At 44.6% G+C, this 20,374-nt stretch overlaps 1 protein-coding gene across 2 annotated transcripts in view; it reads left to right on the plus strand.

The window, feature by feature from the left end:
- VPS13D (vacuolar protein sorting 13 homolog D (S. cerevisiae)) overlaps nt 1-19,867 on the plus strand; it is a 93,561-nt gene extending 73,694 nt beyond the window's left edge. For both annotated transcript variants that reach the window (XM_010133630.1, XM_010133637.1), the window contains 3 exons: nt 15,440-15,571; nt 18,633-18,873; nt 19,653-19,867. In XM_010133630.1, the coding sequence (XP_010131932.1) occupies nt 15,440-15,571; nt 18,633-18,873; nt 19,653-19,784 (505 nt within the window). In that variant the 3' untranslated portion in view covers nt 19,785-19,867. The remainder of the gene's footprint in view (nt 1-15,439; nt 15,572-18,632; nt 18,874-19,652) is intronic.
- The last annotated feature ends 507 nt before the right edge of the window (nt 19,868-20,374 follow it).

Here is a 20,374-nt window from a genome sequence, read left to right on the forward strand (position 1 = left end):
GGGGGGGGGGGGGGGGGATAAAAACCCCCAACAAACCCCACCTACCACCTATAAGCAACCTGGCACTCTTGTTTGGGGGTTCTTTAATGTACTTACATAATGAAGCGACCAAAGTGTTCTTTTGGAGTGAGAAAGAAAAAGCAACAACTGATTTGTACATTTTCCGACTGCTGTGTACCAATATCCCCCTGCTGCATTTGTTAACTGTTCAAGTATGCGTGGTTTGGAATCGCAGCAGAACAGTGTTCCAAGCCGAGCTGCTGGCTCCGGGTGAACGCTCTGTCTGAGCATGCTGGGCCGTGTCGCCTCTTCCAGGCTCAGTGCACAGCAGCAGCTCACCCGGACCAACAGCCGTCTGTGGCAGGAACTGATCTCTAGTGTTGTTTCAACAGCAGAAGAACGTGGTAAGAGCCATCTTGTTCTTACCCTGAGACTGACAGTACGTGCAAGGTGCCGGTACTGGTGTGGAGTCGAGTCAACCAGTTCCAGTTGCACTGAAATAGCATGGTAGGTAACCCTAAATTACAGGCCCCTTGCAGTTCTCTGATTACGTGGCTGCAGTTTTAAGAAGGCCCAAGTTGAAGCTGCTTGACTTGAGCCATTGGATCTGTTTCGAGTGAGGTGAAGCACTGTAATTGAGGTTGCAGTTTTTCCTAAAAGGCACACACTAATTCCAGCAGGGTTACCGAACTGAAGACCGAGGAGGCCTCTGTAGTGTGTGGGACTGTGTGTGACCGTGCTGCATGGACACGAGTCTCTCTTGGCTTCCCCGTGTACTGGTTTGTACCGCGACTCCTGCAGCGGGTGCAAACCCCATGTGTGCAACATGGGGCCGTGTAGTGGGTGACATGCAGATGATGGCCTTACAGTTATGGTGGTAGTTTAAAAGGTGATGAGTTTAAAGTACAAGAGAGTATTTTTTAAATCCGACTTTAGGCTGGACTTCTCCAATGCTGTCTCATAACTTACTATGTAATCATCTAATTTATTATGCTTCCGATTTATTAATAAAGCTGCGTTAGTACTGTTAATTTCAATGCAGAGGAGAGCACCAAATAGTTGCTGACAATGCGGCATACCTCTAATTTCTAAACAGTTAATGCCTGTGACTTGATACCTTCTTTTGAGTGGGTTTTATGTGTTCCAAGAACTCCAGTGTCTCATACAAGAGTTCTGATTATTTCCATATTTGTCATATACTGCCAAAAGTCTTAAAAGACCAGTTCAAAACAGGAAGGCTGTTATGTCTCTAGATATGCTTGGAAAGTTCTCTCCCAGAGACGTGTTTTAAGCCCTAGTGCAGCACAAGTAAAGAACATTTATATTTAGATGTGTCTAACTTAAGTAGTGCAGGAAACTGCCATTACAGCTTTCTCTCAGGCTTCTGCCGAGTCAGTGCAAGGGTTTGTGTTCTTTTCTGGTAGTCATAATGTGAAACTTAAAAGAAAGGAGATAACCTCATGACCTGCCCAACTCTAATGCACTCTGTCAGGGAACTATCGACTGTATTAGTTAAGCATAGCTTGAGTTGGGCAACCATTAATGGTCACAGAAAATTCTTCTGCAAATATTTGATTCTTTTCAAGGTACTTCACCTGGAAAGCAGCAGCCTGCACTAGTTGTGCTTTTGTTCATCACTTTCATGTCATCACTCAGAAATGTGTAGGGAGGTTGCAAAGTCTGAGACAATGTCAACAGCAGATGATGGTAATTTTTTATTTTTTTCCCCCCCCGTGCGCATCCATCTGCTGTTAGCTGTGATTTCGACTGTAAGGTCAAAAGCAGCAGGCCTGACAGCATGAGTATCAGTGACACTGAGAGTAGAAAACATGTACCTCCCTGCGCGGAACACCAGCTCAGCTGATACCCTGCAAAGAGTGTATTGCCAAGGTTGCCAAGCTTTAAAGATAAATATTGCTTGAACTTTTAACATCTCTGGATGTGCCCCAAATTCTGTCCTGACCTTAGACTCGATCTAGATCTTGACGGTAATGCCAGTCACGACTCTGCTGAACGAGATGTTACTCTTCTCCTGGTAAGCTCTCCCTAAATTCTCCTAGAAGCCAGAGAGCAAGTCCATCTCTTGTCTGATACTGGTTGTCGCATACAGGACAGCTTAGCTGATGTGTCGGTCTAATCCGTAAATTACTTGGGCAGTATGATTTCCTCCTTCTCCTTTTCCCTCTTTTTTCCCAGTGCAATAACAGGTCTTTATAGAGAACTGTTTCCTTAAATGATCTGTTTTCTTTTGCTCAAGTTTGTCCATTTTATTCCTGTGGCCCCCTGTTGAACGGCTGTAGACACCGGCTGTTCCTCAGCGTGAGCCCTACCTCCCATCTTCAGTCACACCTGAACTAGGGTTTACGGGTTTACATTCTTCTCTCATTAGTCCACGCAGATTCTTTCAGTGCTGCTGTTGAGGTGCTCTGAAGTCCCCCTGGTCTGTAAGTTCCCATCAGGGTTGTGTGAAAAGGGACTGTCACATCCCTGCTCTGTGACAAGCTGTGCAAGTCATCCAAAACTGCGTTGGCTGGATTTACCGCCATATCACGTTGCAAATTGATATCCAGCTTTCTGCTTGCTGTTTTCCCCCAAGAGGATTTGGGGTTTTTTCATGTTTTGTTTTATTTTACCGCTTTGCAAATGTCCCCTTCTCACTTAGTGTTTGCGTTCTGGATTATTTTTCCCCAGATGAACCAGGTTGCAATTTTGTAGGCTGAAGCCCATTTCATTTCCTGCCATACTTCTGACCTCTTCAGGATCTGTAGAACTTCACCATCCTCACTGGAATTCCACACGCTTCTTAGTTTGTCCTCTCCAAATAGAATTGTACGTGCTGCTTTTACTAGATCCTTGGAGTTAAGCAGGCCTGGGTTTGTGCCCACACGTTTGGTAGCACCTCAGCAGACGCTTCTTGCTGCTTTCACCATGTTCTGATGCGAGTCTCACCTGCTCAGTGCTCCTCTGTTAGGTTTAATTTATCTCTGGTAACTTGGTGTAGCTCTGTGGAGATCCTGTTCTGCCCTTCAGCTGCCTGCTCCTGCGGGTTGCGTAATGAATGCAGATTTTCTTGTGGGGAAGCAATTTTTCAAAGTGCAGCCCTGTACCTCTTCAGTGCGGGTAATTTCATCTTGAAACCTCCATTTTTTTCTGAAAATGCACTTCAACTATTTTAGTTTCTTAACTCAAATAGAGACAGTAATCCACCATCTAAGACCTAAAACGATTTCTAAATAAATGAAGGTACCCTTAAGGATTCTTCACAGAAAATGGTCCTTTATTCCTTTTGGCTATTCAAAGTGCTTCTTACTGCCAGGAGACGCTTCTGGCTTGTAGTTGTGATTATGGTTTTCTTTTCTACAGCTTTCTGTAAGAATGATTTATGTTTTTCTTGCCCTTACTCAGGATTATTTTCCAAAGGACCAACTTGGATTAGAAAGAGATGCAGCCCTTCTAGGCTGCACAGAAACAAGTCTCACATGCTGTACATTAAGAAACTAATAGGACTTTTTGTAAGAAAAGCCTCAAGTAATGGTTGTATTTGCCTGGGAGTGGAACCCTGTCAGAATTGCTTTGCGTGTTCACTGCTCTGCTTCCCCGTACAGCCCTATGGGAGGAATTCAAGCAGTTGAGGCATGTGGTTACTCTTCTGGAGTGCCTGAAATCATGAGAATTGAGGATGGAGTGCACCTCTGACCGCCATTCACTGCAGTTCTGAATCTCTACATGCTCATAGTGACTAATCCTAAAAAAGTCCATCTTTAGGTAATAAAACTTATCATTTCCAGAAAGAAAAACAGAATTTTCAAAGTGACAGGACTTGACGAATGAAGGATAGTAAAGTTCAGCCCCAGAACTTCTGTGTGTGAAAAAGAAATAGAGGGGAGCAGCTTTGTCGTCTCTTTCCACGCCCTCCGGCAGGCCAGGCATGCCATGGTTTCCCCCTGGCCTTCCCCCTCTAGGACAAAGAGCTGAAGGATAATTGCTTGGGAGCGCAGCCTCTGTTCTTCCCAGGAAAGCAGGATTTGCTCTGCGTGGCTGAAGAAAATAACTCTGATGCCTGTAGTTTTCAGGATTTTTTTTAATCCACAGGATTGAGTAAAAGAAAAATTAACCTTTAAAACATTGTTTGCTTAACCATATTTATTGCGGAGTCTATAATTCTAGAGCCCACGTGTAAAAATGCCCCCATTTCGTGTGTTCCTGCTCTGTCCATTGTAGGAAAGCTCAGCGCCCAGCAGAACTCCAGGTGATCTGCAGAATCCAGACCCTGCACTACTGTATCCCTCTCCCTCTTCAGAGGGTTGATCCCCGTGGTAAATCCAAACTGTGACTCCTTTCGGTGCATCCCTGCAAACACCTTGCTTTCCAGCCGAGTACCGTTCCAGGAGGTTACGCCTGGGTATCTGCGTTACCAGCCACAGTTTCTGTTTGGAATGCTGGTGAATCAGTTCTCTCTACAGTCGGTTGTCCTTGTCCTCTCCTTTGGATCTGACTTAATTTAACTGTTTGGAAGGAGTGGAAGCAAAAAACTAAAGTGTTTGGACGTACAGCAGCAATATAGTATTTCATTAATACTGGAGAGATGTGGTTACTTTCACATCTGCTGTACGTGGAAGTTTATAAGTAATAGGAGGTTTCAGAAAAAAAATAAGGAATTTACTGGCTTGCACTAAGCAATGTTTAATCATACAGGTCATACATTTTCCATACGTGACATCTGATTGGCCTCTGGGGCTTATGAGATAGACTGCGAGTAGCAGGGTCTGAAAAACCTGAAACGAACACCTACTATTTGTAAAAAGACACTTTTTGAGGCCCAAGGGTTAAAGGTGCTGAGGCTGTTCCTGAGAACTCCCCTTTGCATTTTACTTCTGCATTTTTGTGCACCCTGCGTATTCGCACAGAGGTTCTAGGTGTTTAAGTTTCAAGAGGGAGTGCTAAGCTGTCAGTTAAAACCTGCTTCGTTTAAAGCTGTTGGCTTTGCCATGACGGAGCGTGTTCCTACTGTTAGCAGCGAACAAACGCCTGGTGTAAGAAAACCACGGTCACTGGGTTCGCCTCTGGTAACGTGTCTGTGAGCGTTAAAAAGGGAGACTGCTCTGTAAGTAAGGGGAATTTTGCACTGGAATAGTAGTGTTTAACTTGATGTTTGAGAGCTGGAAGATCCCCTTGGCGCATTCAGACTGTTGGTGAAGGAACAGAGGCACTGGAAGCGAACGTTGTGAGGAGAAGATGGTTCAGTGAGAAGAGAAAACACTGAAGTGAGTAACGCTGAGTAGTTGGCCAAGCATAAAATGTGAAAGTATGTTTTTCTTTAGATGTCAGTTCATTATTAGCAACAAATAATTTCAGAAAGATGGATTGAATACAGAGTTCTTACTGTGACAGTCTCCACAAAACCAGAATGTTTACTGGTGCCTTGGTAAGTGTGTTCGAGGGCGTCGTGCACAGCTTCTGCATGGCACAGAACACTGCTGCTGACGCCGGGCTCAGAGCACGAACCGACTGAGTGTTGTTTCACTGTGAACAGTAACTGGTTTGGAAAAGCTGTGAGTTTGTAAGGAAAAGGCATTGTGTTGTGTTAGGCCAGTTTGGTCGAAAGGAGAGACAGCTGAAGAGGGACGGGATGGGTACGACACCTGCTCGGTTTCAAAGGCAACCCTTCGGAAGGTGGGGAAGCTGCTGCTGCTGGAACAAACAGAAGTTCGCAATAGGTAACTGATGTTTCCCAGCTAGGTCAAATCCAAGGTACTGCTGCATGGGCCTGGCATAGGCCATCATAACCATAAGCCATTACAAACTTCCTTCTGAAAAGAGCTGTTAGATCCTTACTTGGATTCACCGCAGATTCAGTCTTCTACCCACACCTTAGGTGACAGTTCCGAGGGCTGCACTTGCTCCACAGAACAGAATTCTTAAACTGTGTGTCCTCTCCACAGCATTTAGCTGTTAGCTCCAAGGAATGCAGCTGGGCAGGGAGATTTTATTTCCCTTGGAAATACTTCTATTTCTAGAGCCTGCATATTTTGGCTAAAAAAGCAAAAGCTTTTGGACACCAAGGTCAAAAGGTAAAAGGAACTCTTTTTACTGTAGTGATGCTCCCTGTTTTCTGCCACTTGTGATTTTTAGACCCCTCTTAATCCAGAAATCACTCTGCTAAATGATGCTGCTGTTTTGGTCTGTTCTGTGGAAGAGTTTTCCTGGGTTAAAACAATTACAGAACGCTGCAGATTTACCCACTCTGCCGTGATGCCTCCTAGAATGGAACTGGAGAGATGCTGAAAAAGTTACACGTTAGCATCAGCAGGGCAAGCTAAAAAGTCATGGAAGACTAGGCAGTGAAATACTCACTATTTCCATTCACAAATCTTCTTGCTTAGGATTAGGTGGGATAAGTTGAAAGTGTGTGCGCACCAGAAACGAACAAAAGCTTTATTCAAACCAGACGTGTCTGTTGGAACGTACTGGACAAGTCATCAGCCTGCGTTAAACCAGTCAGACCTGATCCCCAGAACTGAAAAAACTTTAATGCACATTCTGTGGGTTTCTGTAATATCTTTTGGCCCTCTTACGAGTATTTTCAGCTCATAAAAATAGCAGGAAAGATGAAAGTGGTGTAGTGCAACAGGAACATGGCATTTGTTTGTTTACGTACTCCTAAAGCCCAGATGGCCTGAACTGCTGGCCAGGGCAGTGGCTGTGTGAACTTATGGCCTGCAACGTCTGCTAGTGGTGCCAAGGGGCGCAGTCTGGGGCAGCAGGTCTGGGGCAGCTCTCTGGAATTGGTTCTACAAGTCTTCATAGTGATGAAGGTACGCGAAGGTGTCTTCTGTACTGCAGAACGAGTGAACGGTACCTCACGTTACATGCAGGATCAGGAAGAGTCCTGGTGTGTGTCCACGGGTGTACTTGTTTCTCTGGTGTGTATTTGGATACCATCATTCAAGTTCTCTTTCCACTTGCCTTCGCTCCATATGATTTTTGCCTTGACATCACGTTGAAGGTCTCTTTAAATCCATAATGTTGTGACCTGTATCAAGAAGAAGCCTTTAATGACCACAGTAATAAAGCTGTGAGACTATCTGCGCACCCTCAAAAGGTGGACTTTTCCGAATATAAAGATGCCCGTTACATACGTAATGAAAATCTTCCCTACCTACTGGTATTTCCAGTAGTTTCATATCTTACTAGAATGACCTGCTTCATCCTACTCCCAAGCGTAACCATCACGGCATCAGGTTCTCTGAGGGTACCCCCCGGTTTAAAATGGTGCAAATACTAAACCCTGCAGCTGGACAGGTACCGTGTGCACTGACAGGTTCTAGTTTCAAATCAAAAGATACAGCGTGGCTTTAAAACCAGCGCCACTCCGAAGCAGTATTTAAGCCAGATGAGGTTCGTATTTATGGTGTAATTACAGGCTTACTTGAAAGGAAGGGACCTTGCGGCAAGGTATGTGCTAATGTCCCGCTAGGCTGTTTACCCGTTACTAGACGGATTTTCTCCTTTGTCATTAAGGGTGAGGTTTTCTCTTCAGTCCTGGTCCGGAGCTCTAGATGGGAGCCCAGGGCCTGCTGGGATGGGGTTTTACACTTGTGCTGTCCTTTTGCCCTTCCACTGAACTCTTTTCATTTCAGTCATGAGCAAACAGTCAGTGCCTGAACTAACAACCCTGCAATCCTCCAAAGCACGCCTCGCTTACAGTACCAAACAAAGGGAGGCCCGCGTGGGCCGGCCCAAGCCAAGGAATGCAGCTTCGGGGTTCTGCTCCATAAATTTAACCAGCACGACAAAAAGGAGATAATATGAGCCTTCGTGATGATCTGAAAGGGGGAGGTTTGTGTCCCATTGATTGCGGTCTGGCCTATTGCCAGGCCCCGAGCCTGACCGACAGTTGAACCATATCGTTAAGGCGTGTAATACAGCTCGAGTCTTGTACAGCAGCCAATGAGTACATATCCAGAGGGCAAAAGTTTATAAAGAGTTGAGGCTGTCCTGTTTAACCCTCTCACACTGCATGTAATATATACTGCTGCCATTCAGAAAGAGTCACACTGCTATTACAAATGTAAACCCTCAGCTCTCTTTACTTGGAAAAAATACACGTGTGTCTGATTTCTAACGTGCAGCAGATTTATAAAGTGATCTGAGAAAAATATGTAAAACGGATTTTTTTCCAAAAAAAGAAAAAAATCCAACCCACTTTTTTTTCAGTACTACTTTGTCCATAGTTAGTTTTTTGTTCAGAGATGTCCTCTGGGTTGTTCAACAAACTCTATCATGCAGATGGAGCTATTTATTGCCTTGATGTCACTTCATTTAGCATGTGGCTGGTATTTTTACAGGTAATTTTTTCACCTAAAGTTGCTGTTAATGTGTGCAGCGCCCTTTATCAGTTTTGTAAGTACAGTCAGTTGATTCGAATTTGCTAACTTTAAAAATCAAAACAAACTTTCAGAGTAGCTTTCCAATATGTGAAGTTTGTGCTAGAGGACTTTGCTGTTGCAGCTCTAGCTATGCTAACTGAACAGTAATAAAGACAGCCCCAAACCACATACCCTCATCCTAGTTCTCTTCACTCAGCTCTTCCACCCCCAGCAGCTGATGTCCTGCTGCTGGGCAGGGCCCCTGCGTTGCATTTTTCCCCACAGTGGACTTGCTCTCTCACAAAGGTAAAAAATACATTACGAAAACATTTCTATTACAGTCCGAGTAAAGTGACATGTTTGCGTCTACAACAAATGTGCACTGCTCAGCCAGCACTGGTGGGGTTTGATGGGACCAGTATAAACACGAGTTCCATGTCCCACACGCCTGGCCTGTCAGCAGCTGTATGCTAGTTTTAGGACCTCACACTGTGCCCTGAGGCAGAGTAGCATTACAGCCCATGGCACTTTAATCTTCCCTGAGGCATGTTCAGCTCATGTTTTCAGATGGGTGTTCACAAGAAATCCCTCCTAGGAACCCTCTTTTACACTCCATCAGAAGGTGAATGGGAGCATTTTTGAAGAGATTTGTGAGACAGGAACCTTTGAGGTGATGACTGTAGACATCACTGGGATCAGTGCAGGAAGAGTCTGAGAAACTGGACACTGAGCTGGCAGCGCTGTGTTTTGTTAGCTTCTGGAGCTTGACAATCACTGAAATTGTCAAGCTCCAGAAGTGTTGGTTTGCTGCACACTATTGCAGGCAGAGGTGGAGGTGCCAAAGGTTGAACTCTGCTGGGTGCACAGCTATGACTGGTGTAAGTGTCATGCAGTAGTGTACACAAGCACATACGCCTGCAGCTCTGACGGTTTTGATGGTATCTCCATTAAGCTCTTCTCCTTTCATTTTGAGCTTGAAGAGGTTGTACACAGTCATAAACCCAGTGAATAGTTTCCAGTTTTGTTGTGATCTTCTATACGAATTGAAGGGGCGGGAGGGAGAAGAGCTACATCTCCAAGAAGTTGGCAGGAACAGCCGGCATGATAAATAGTTGCTTCTTCAGCATGCTGTAGTTCTCCTAAAAGTAGATCGGGTCAGGTAAAGGTCCTCAGCGTCTGAGCTGGTTGATCCCTCAAAAGAGGAGGGATTTGACTGTAAGTGGGAGGTTTTAACCCTAAGCACCATTTATTTGCATGTTTCTGCCTGAAACTAGCATTTTGGGAACACGTTTAACAAGCACAATATATTCTCTGCATTTGCTGGAATAAACGCTGCATATAAGCTTCCTCGGATATATCGGCAGTCAGCAGGGAGCTGTCTGGCTCGTGATTTTACACGTTCTTGCATCTAACTGAGACACTGCAATGCCAAAGCCAATACTCGGGCTGACTGCGCTGCGTGTGCGTTTTTAACACACCGTAACGGCATCTGTGTCTGAAGCGGTGAATGAATCCCAGAGCTGCGCCAGGTCTCTGGGTTTAGGCGTCATGTCTCCAGGAAGTTATCAGCCTGTCGGGAACTGAGCCCCTGAAGTCCAACATGGGGAAGGAGGCAACTGCACTTGCCCTCTGAAACGCAGCACTACCACCTGCCAGCAGAGTCCCAGCGGAACATGACATCCAGACTGCCACAGGTTTCTCTGAAGCGAGGCCCAGGTCATTTAACGCTCTCAGACGCAGAGAACTGGCACACAGAAAATAACGTGGGCTGTCCCCTAATGCTCAGGAAATGCAGGGGATGTTCCTGGTTCTCACAAGGTTCAACGCTTGAAACCAAGTACACAGTAAGCACCTCCCTGCAGAAGAACCACGGACGTGGTGGATGTGATAGGAAATACAGACCATGTCAGCAGTGGCATTCGTTTGTTTTCTTAGTGCCACGTTCCTGTGGTGTCACTGCATCCTCTATGGCTGGACTTTTTTAGGTTAATTTTTAAGGTCTACTTTGCTTAGCATTTAATTGACTCTGGCACTTCTGAATGTGCTTTACACTGTCTGTGAGAACAAGTACTGTCTTGGTTCTGTGTGTTGTGGAAATGGAGTGTGGAATGGTGGTACTTAGGGAAGGCTGCAGGTGCAGTTCAGTACTGAACCAGAGCAACTGTAGGCAGTATGTCAGTTGTGCTGTATTTTATGGTAGAGGAGGTAAGGCTATTCCTCCCTCAACTTACAGTAAGTCACTTCCTAATATCTGAAAGGCACTAAGGCCTCCTCAGACAAACACTCCCTGTATTTATGAAGCAGACTTTCTCCAGAGCCAAGTAAGTAACAGGTTTGATCCTATTTCTTCAGAATACTGGCAGCAATTGAATCGTTTCCTAGGCTTGTATTACCTGCCCATTTTCCTTTGTTTGAACTAAGGTTGTTTTAAAATTATTTCAAGGGGATAAAAATTGTTCCCAGGCTGAAAGTCAGTGTGCTGAGCTACAGCTCAGAGCAGGCTTTGGTCTATAAATTTTATGCAAACCTGAAAAAACAATTTTACAGTGGAAACACTGACAGAATTACCAGAACCAGTAAGTTCCTGCTTTAAATGGGCTGGAATGATGAGGTGGTTAAACTGGAACACCTTTACGAATGCGACACATTGCTGGCAGTTTTGGCAGCAAGAACTGGGTCTAGCTGAAGAAAATCACTCCTAGGGCGGGTGGAGGAGGGTGCGCAGGGCAGAGCTGACTCCAGAGGGCTGACCCGGCTGATTCACACAGCAGCCAGAGAGGACTCGGGGTTGGTGACTGGCAGCTCAGCACGGGAAGGCTCTGTGAGGAGCCTCTTCCATTAAATACTGGCTTAAGATGCCAGAATTGCATCTCCCTCCCTGCACTTGGAGCTGTTTGAGCAGGATCTGTGGTGCCCCTGCACTCTGGCGATGATGATGGATCCAGATCTGTATACGGGCTCAGGTTGGGTTGTTTGAACAGATTTGCAGTTGCCAGTGCTCCACGTACCAAGAGGCGAGACGTTCCCCAGAGCCATACTTTAAATAAAAAGTCACAGCGATTGCTGTGTCGCTCATAGGGTTTTTCCTTGCTGCATTTTTTCTCTGGAGAAGTTGCCTAATTTCCTAAAGTTGTTTTATTCTGACTGATGACTCAGGGTGCGTTACTGAGGAGACCGAGGGATGTAAATTGGTCTGTAATTTCAGAAGTGCAATGTTTGTATCAAGGATTGATAACTTTGGAGTTTTATTTTTTGCTTTGGTCAAAGCAATCTAGGTACACTTCAAGGAACTTTATTAGGTCCAGAAGACACTCAAAGATGAGTAACAGTTACTGTTCTCAAAAACGCTGTGTATTTATCCACCTCTCCGCAGTCACACCTGCCTATCTGGTAGTATTCACCTGGCAGGGCTGAATGTGTACTGAAGGAACAAGGTTAAGTTATTCTGTGAAACACGTCATGACTCCTGTAGAGTTTTTGAGTCTGAGTTGGTAAATAATTATCAATCACCAATAATACCGGAACAACGTCCTTACAACGGTGGATCTGTTTGATTACAAAACCTCCAGCTTAAAACTGGTCAGCTGAATCGCAGGAATTCTGTGAACTGTTAAGCAAAAGCCAACCAATTAACACCGTTAACTGGTCTTAGTGTGCGTACAGTCGGCTGCAGTGAGGTTCACCAGTGTTCAGCCTTGTCTGAGGAAGTGGAGTGTGTGCCTCAGCCTCCTGACACCAGCTCCACTGCGTGTCTCCATTCAGCAGCACTCTTCCCTGCTGTGACCAGTAGACGTGAGGGCATTTCTGTCTTGTATTGCCTTTGTGTGCTTATTAAAAAGGAATCAGCAGATCTTTTGAGTGCGTGTTTAATGTAACACAGATGTGGGCACACCACCGTTCAGTCGACTTTACAAATCTTCAGCTTTTTGTATTTCGGCAGTGTTGCTTATTATTTACAGAATGTAACTTGAGACAGTAGAACAAAATTTTAGATTAAAAAAAATCAAGTCGTGTGGAATGGTTTGTAGCGGTCCCGTCCAAACAGACCAGTTTGCCAAGGGGGTGACGGCCTAAATCAACACAGTCTATATGTTAGCACTAGTGGCCCTTAGCTGTAAAGCACCTGACCTTCTCCTTGCCAAGGTGAGAGCTATCTTCTGTCACCAGGATGAACAGGGCAGCACGGCCGAGCAGTGGGGACAGCAAGCACTGTTCTCTTAAGTACTTCTTCCATTTAAAAACAAAACCAAACTTAAGACCAACCACAGCCCACCCCACAGCTCAGAAACTGCCAGGCCTTCCAGAAACTCGTGGTGCTGCCCAGTCCTTTTGTAGTACTAGTGCTTTATGTCTGACCTGCTTCCGAGCCAGGCAGTAGAAACCAGCGTTCGGGATTCTACACAGCAGCCTGAGTAGCAGCCCCCATTCTTTCCACCTTTTCCCAGCAGTTGTGCTGGTGACGCTTTAGATCCCTCTTCTCATGGCACTGTTAGAGAAAACCGCAGTCGAGCATTTCTGTGAAAGATGGTCACTGTAGAAGCCACTGAGCAGGGTTGTTGCTTGCGCCGTACAGACGGTTATCTCACTGTCCTGACTGCAGAACAGCAAAGTGTCGCTTCAGTAACAAGTTACTGATTGGCCAGTAGTTAATTAAAAACTGCATTACACTTCAGACTTTCACTCTTCAGACTTGCCAGTAGAAGATCCTGTGCTGTAGAGAGGTTTAACAGCCAACAGGGCCTTCTGGGATAAGTGAAATTTTGCCATTTTACTGCTTTTTGGAAGTCAAAGTAGGACAAGCAGCAAGCTGAGAATTATGCTGATCGGTCTCCTTAAATTTCTTTGGACCTTGCCTCACCATTTTGCATTTCAGAAAACAAACACATACTTTTGTTTTACTACTTTGTCAGAATCTCATAGGTAAAAACAGGCACTTATTTGTTCACCTCAGGAGTAGAAAGAACAATACTGTAATGTAACTGCACCTGGTACAGGTGAATCCTGTTCATAGCTCAAAAATCTAAGGGGCAGGAACGGTGCGTTGCACCAGAGTCGCAGTATGTAATTGTGAAGTTCTAACCACTGCGTACAGCTGCTACTCAAAGGAGTAATTTTAAGTCACACGTAGGTTGTGGAAGTCATTTATTTACCTAATGTTTAGGTTAATCTGGTTCAGAGAAATGCTACTAATGGAAGAATACAGTTTGCAAATGAGGAAAATTAGGAACCTTTATGCAGCAAATTGTCGTTTTTCATACCGGCATTTTTTAGCTTGGATGCATAACAGTGTAATTAACTAACGACTTTCTCACCGAAAGGGAAAGCAGTGCAGCAGGTCAGGTGAAGCAGTGAGAACATCCGTCAGCAGAGGTAAAGCTGACAATTTGACTGGCACTATTAATAACAAAATTTGTTATGATTTCTTAAGCCCTTGCTCTCTTTCACGTTCTTTTAGTTGGAGAATTTCCACTTCTCATTTCATCCTCCCTGCTGACAGACTGGCCATCGTAACAGATCCACAGTTCAGCTGAAAGCAAGAGCTTTCTGTCCCTCCTGACGCTCCTCTCAAAGGGGATCAGTGATAAGCACTACTCCTGAGCCACAGGTCAGGGGTGTAATGAGCTCATTAACAAAACCAGAACTTTGCAGATAGTCATAATGTATTAAAAATAGGAATCGGCTGATGTTCTCCTCTGCTGTGCTGCAAAAGATAGTACCTTTGGCTTCCACACCGTGTCTGCAGAACACGTTGTTGATGGCAGACAGAACAGAGAGTGGCCAGTCACCCAACGGGTGGGTGGCAAGGGGGAGACAAGAGTTGTGACTGACACGTGAGAGATTCTGCTCAGTAACACCGACTGCATCCAGGAAGGGCAGGGGTAAAAGAAAATGTCTGTGCTATTAGAAGGGAAGGGCGTCAAAAGACTCAAAGGAAAGCAGATTTAGGAGGGTGCAGGGGTTTCATGTCTGGGCCAGGACTGCTGAAAGGGAAAGGTAAGAACAAAACAAGGCTCCAGAGAAAACATCTGCAGAAAGCAAAGCTTAGAAGGGAAGTACTTGTTTGCGCGATGGCCAAGCAGCCTAGGAAGAAAACGCTTTGTTCCATGGGATTTTTTTCCCTGCCTTTTGATCAGAAGGGAGAGAAGCAGTTCATTGTACAGGATCTCTACAAGGTGAGAAGAATCAAGGTGGGAAGTAGAGCACTAATCAAAAATGGTGCATTTGGCTTGGAGAATTAGTACCAGCAGTAGCCTGGAAGATAGGAAAGGGCATGCAGCAGGCCCCGCGCGCTGCTGTGGGGAAAGGGCAGCAAAGCAAGCAGGGCGCTTTAGGCAGCCAGTAACACAGTTCTTAGGGGTAGGGCGTTCCAAAAGCTTACAGGAATTCAGAGTATTATTTTTTAACAAAATACTGCTAAGGGAGGAACCTGGCCTACGCTTCTTGAGCACCAGGGCCAGGACAAACCTCTGATGGCTGTTGGGTCATGCGTGTGTGTGTGTGTGTGTCTTTTTTATCATTGTCATTTTTTAACAGACACTCAGGAACAGTCAGTGTGCCAAACCCTCCTACAGAGACTCTCATTAACTGTGGATTTTTCTTTTGTCTTAACAGCATGTTCCTATTTCCGTAACCCTTCAATTTTCAAGCTACTGGCACGGTCGGTCACTGTGAGCTCTGTCTAGGTTGATGCACTCTGATTTTCTGTAGAGAAGTGAGCACAGTCCAATCAGTAAACCCCTGCTGCTAACCAGCTCCCCAGGGCTGCAGACAATACACTCAGTATTGGTTGCTTCTTCCTCTTAATTTAGCACATTGCCCCTTAATTGCAGGAGGAAACTGGGAGGCCTTTCATTGAAAGGTAAACCCCTATGACTAGACTCCATGTCTTCCAGATCAAGTATTACAGAAGCTGTATGCTGTATGTGTGAAGACCTTGTATTTTTAAAGGCTTTGTTTGTCACACCTCATGTTTCAAAATCAGTAAAACTTAGTATGCTGACAGGTTGCAGTGGAAGGAAAAGTGTTGCTGTTGCACTAAGTAATTTTTCTGCATCTTATTTTGCATGTAGGACACAAGCGGAGCGAGTGAGAAAGCCACGCTGCTGCAGAGGCCCTCAAGGGCTCTTGCCCCGCTATTCAGAAAGTCAAGCAGAGGGACAGGAACAGCTCTTCAAACTGACCGACAACATCCAAGATGAGTTGTAAGTACTTACACAGTTACTGTAAGTGGGTCTGCTTGCTGCCAGCACGTTGTCAGGGAAGAGGGACTAAAACTGCTCTACATGTGCATGTGCACGCGCTCCTGGTACCAGTGAGCAGCACAGCATGGGCACCTCCTGATGTGCACGGTGGCCTGTCCCCTGGCTTTACACAGAGCCTCACTGCAGGTGCCACCCTAGAGTCCCCATCATGTGCCTGGAAGGAAGGTCATCAGCTGCCAGTTGCTTGCAGCTCTGTGATCTTAACATTTTTAGCTCATTTAAGGGTCTTTACGCCTACACAGCCTGGCCCTCAGGTAGGGAGAATGAAACGAGCAATTTGTGACCAAAAAAGAGGGTTGGCTTTGAGCAAGTGTACCCCGTAAGCAGATCAGTGGGCTTTTGTCATCGAGTCACTCTCTTCATTCACTGTGACTTTCACCATTACCAACATCACTGTTTCTTGTCATGGAAAAGAAGTACAAAATTATGCCTCTGACTTTTATCCTGGTATTGTAATCAGGAACACATTCGAAGACCTGATTATTTGCATATTTTCCTTCAGAGTTAAATCCATAAAAGGGGGTTTAATACCTTGCTCTACTGTTCTAACTAAATGTTTCCACATTTTTTTCCAGTTAGGCTCACTGTTTCACTTCTGGAAAATATTGTGTAATTACTTCCTGATGTTGTTAAAAAACCCACAAATTCTCCAGAGATCTGGTTGCTTCTACTTTGTTCTACTGGGTCATGTTTCATTTAATTTTTCATTTTATTAATTTGAGATATTTTTAACAGTGTAGAAGTATGGGTTTAAAAAACCCAATAAAGTAGTATCTTAAAAGGTTAAATACCCATTTTGAGAACTAGACACAGAGAAGAATGGAATAGTTGGCAAGAGAAAATGGGTAATGATGCATGACTCAAACGTGGGACAAACTGTAGGGCTTGAACTACAAATTAGCTCATGTTTCTGTGCTTCCCCAGTAAATCACTGACCTCTGCTTCCACGCCTCAAAATATGTGACACCAGTACCGATCATGTATGGAAAATTAGAGCGATAGGCTGTTGTTCTTGCGGAGAAAAGGCAACCGCCTCGTCCCGTTGCCCAGTTGCTTCCACTGAACTTCACAGCAGCTTCTAGTGCTCCATGGATGTGCCCCATGTGGTGACTGTAATGCCAGATGTCAGGGACAGAGCTGCTGTGCTCCTGGGGGAACACAAAATCTGCTCAGGCTTCCCAGCTTTGCTGTGACGATTGCAAAGGACAGTGATATAGTATTGGGGGGTCTGATAATCACCTTTTAATCTTCTTCCCCTGCTGGAAACAAGCAAAGAAAGCTAGTGTGCAGCAGGTTCCCTCTGGCAGAAGTGACCCAGGATCTCTGTTGCTTTACGTGCCTGTCCCAAGGAACAGGACGAGCATTCTGCAGACTATATGCTGCTCTATTTTAAAATTACCTTGTCTATGATACCTCATAAAATCTATCCCTCGCCATCCTAGTGAACTTATTTCAAAGACAAAACCTCACCCCTAAGTGTCTGATGGAAAACTGAGGGCAACAGCTAGTTCCAGGAACTGTTAACATTGACTTTCACCTGGGTGTTTTTAAGCTGAAATAGACATATTTATCCTTTTTTGTTTTACTCGAACACAATTCACTTATCCTGTCCCATAGTCTCCGCCCAGGTTAGAGCTGGACAGAGTACATTACGGCCTCTTCCTCAGAGTGGCTGTGCTCTTCTCAGCACTGCAGTGAAAAACTAAGTTGCTAACTTGAGCAAGTGCGAATGCCTGTCTCGAGTTCAGCAGCAAGGGCATTTCTCAGCTGACACAGCTGGGAGGCACAGGCCTGGGAAAAGTGAGGTTCAGTGCAGAAGCCATCTTTCAGAGGACTAGGAATAGAAGATTACTAGAATTATGCTTTTATACCACAAAAAGAAGCTGTGATCTGACCTCTTGAAATGTGTTTGGCTATTGAATTCCACTTATAGCTATGGGTTAATGTGGCATTTTGTGCAAAGTGTTACTTAACTGGTAGAGCCAACAGCTGTTCTGGTAAGCTTTTCTGATCTACCAAAAACACTGAGTACTGCCAATCTCCACTGATTTCAAAGACAATGGAGTATTCTGCAGGACGTATTAGGACAACAGCATACCGATCTGTATGAGGAACAGGTCATAAAATAGTAATTTTTGACCCTACCTGAAGCGTAAGACTCTTTGTTGTACAGCGCTGCCGCTGTGGGCTGCTGACAGAGCCTTACTCATTATGACACTGTTTAGCCCTCTTTCACCATGACGATTTCATACTGGATTTTGTGAATTTTTCAACAACCCACTAATGAGGTTTATTTCATTAGTAAATCAAAGTGGGGGGGAGATGCACTCTGTGTGTGATACCTATTTCGCTTTTGCATTTCTTACTATTACTTCTTTACTCATTAACCTTTCCAGCCATCATAATTCTTAATATTCTTAACTCACCTTTTCGTAGCTCTACTATTCATCACTCAGCCTAATCTCTCTGGGGAAAACCCGCTCGCTGCTTAACCTTTCACCTCTGTGTTAAACAGCTAATTTCTCTTTTCAGCTACTGATCCCGGCAGCAGGTTAAATGTGGGGTTTGTTTTTAAAGGCAGGGGAGGTGTGTGGTTTACAGTGTGTAGAAGGAGAATGCTCTTGCCATAAATGTCTGCGAATCTTCCATGTATCAGCATTAAACTTCAGTATTAGGACTTGCAGTGTTCCCGCACAAGGAAATTACTCTTCTTAAGCCTCATTAAAGGATGTTTTTATATGCCCTTTTACTGTCCAAAGCTGGAAGCCAGGCCCGTGCTGCTAATTCCTGATTTACAGCATGGTCTTTTTAACTGGGTGAGAGGGTCCTTCATCAGCTTGATGCTTAGAACAGTTTAAATTAAATACAGATGAAATGTACATGTTACACTATTGATTTTTCTGAAGTGCTTCTAAAGGTCCCTCCAAAACAGGTGAAGACATTTCTTAGTTTACTATTTTTAACTTTGAGTGAATAATTTCTCTTTGTGTCTCCTTTGCAGCTTCATAGCAGTGGAGAACATTGACAGCTATTGTGTGCTCATTTCATCTAAAGCTGTTTACTTCCTCAAGAGTGGCGATTACACAGACCGTGAGGCCATCTTCCTCGAAGTCAAGTATGATGACCTCTACCACTGCCTTGTTTCAAAAGACCACGGGAACGTGTATATCCAGTTGACAAAGAAAGCCGTTAATAGCAGCAGTGGTGTGGCAATGCCAGGCCCATCGCAACAGAAGCCGATGGTAAGGCTCTAGCCCCTACTGCTTCATTCAGGCACGGGTTTCTTTTCCCCTGAGTGCACGTTACTGGTGCTGGCAGTGTGTGTGGTTATTAGTGTTTGGTTTCCTGTGCTACATAATGAAAACTGCTCTGTCAACAGTGAAAAGGTTTAGGGGACAGTAGAATCTGCTCTGAGAACTGAAGGCAAAATCTAAAATATTCAGAATATTTTAGGGTAGGAATTGTTTGTTTATCGGAGAAAGGCTTTTAACTTCACAATGCATACCTGAAACTGAGGTACTCTGCTATTTACTCTAGTCTTCTCCTCCTACACATAGCAGTTTTTTACTGCAAAGTATCTGAGATTGCAAAGGGTGCTTATGTGACGCACATAATTCAGAGCTCTCACTCCTAAAACTCGTTACAGGGTTTTTTTGCTTCATTACAGTAGTTACTCAGGGGGCTGTTTTACAGGCAGGGTTACAGGCTCACCCCTGACCTACGTCACTTTACATTCCAAACAGAGGAACCAGATAAAAGGTAGGAGGGAAAGCAAAGGAGGTAACTTCAAATACTGCAATATGTTTCTGCTCTGATCCTAAAATACCTTCCTCCGTTTCCCTGTCTCTCCCTCTCACTTCTTCCTTACTTCAGCACTGAGCAAGAATCTCCCCTGCCACACTTCTAACTAATCTTCAAGCACACTGCAAACCTAATCCCTTCCGTTAGTGAAGTAATGTAACTACATTCTGCTTTAGACACCAGCAGTACCACAGTAAGAAAACCCACCTTTCTTTTGCAGGTGAAAGTGAAATCTGAAGTTCTCGCAGTAAAGCTATCTCAAGAAATCAACTATGCAAAGAGCCTTTATTATGAACAACAGCTTATGTTAAGACTCAGTGAGAATCAGGAACAACTAGAGCTGGACTCTTGAACCCTCTTCCTTCCTGCCAGAGTGAAGTGCAAGTGTCAGCCTGGAGCCGATGGTTCTGTAACATAGCAAGTACTACAGGGGAAGGAAACAGATGCCAGTTCCGGAGTTAGTGTAAGAAAACAAGCGAGTTGGGCTTTGGGGTCTTCTAAAGTATTAGTTGTGTAACAAAGCTCTCGGTGAAATGCCTTTGGTGCGAGAAGCCCTGTATTTTGGTATCATGTATATATGTAAAAGTGTTTGCTGTAAATAAGAAAGTACAGAGCAGGGTGTGGGTATAAATACAAGTCTGTTTACTGTGTAAAGACATTAAAGGAGCTATACTGAGTCTTACTGCACTACTTGAAACGAGCCATTCTCACTTTCTGTTTGTCGAGAAAGCTGATTTTCACAGTGCAGGAATGTAGATAAAAGTTTAAAGAATAAAATAAAATTAGGAGTTAATTGCAGTTGTTGGAGCACAGATGTCCTGTGGTCTGGAGCTTTAACACTGGGATTAGATGCACTGCTGGGGGTGTTGGTCAGGTTTTGGGGGAGGGGTTCTTAACTCACTAGCACAGCTAAATGCACGAATACCTTAATGTTTCACTGAA

Source organism: Buceros rhinoceros, unplaced genomic scaffold (assembly GCF_000710305.1).
Source record: "Buceros rhinoceros silvestris isolate BGI_N320 unplaced genomic scaffold, ASM71030v1 scaffold18370, whole genome shotgun sequence".
Classification (NCBI taxonomy): domain Eukaryota; kingdom Metazoa; phylum Chordata; class Aves; order Bucerotiformes; family Bucerotidae; genus Buceros; species Buceros rhinoceros.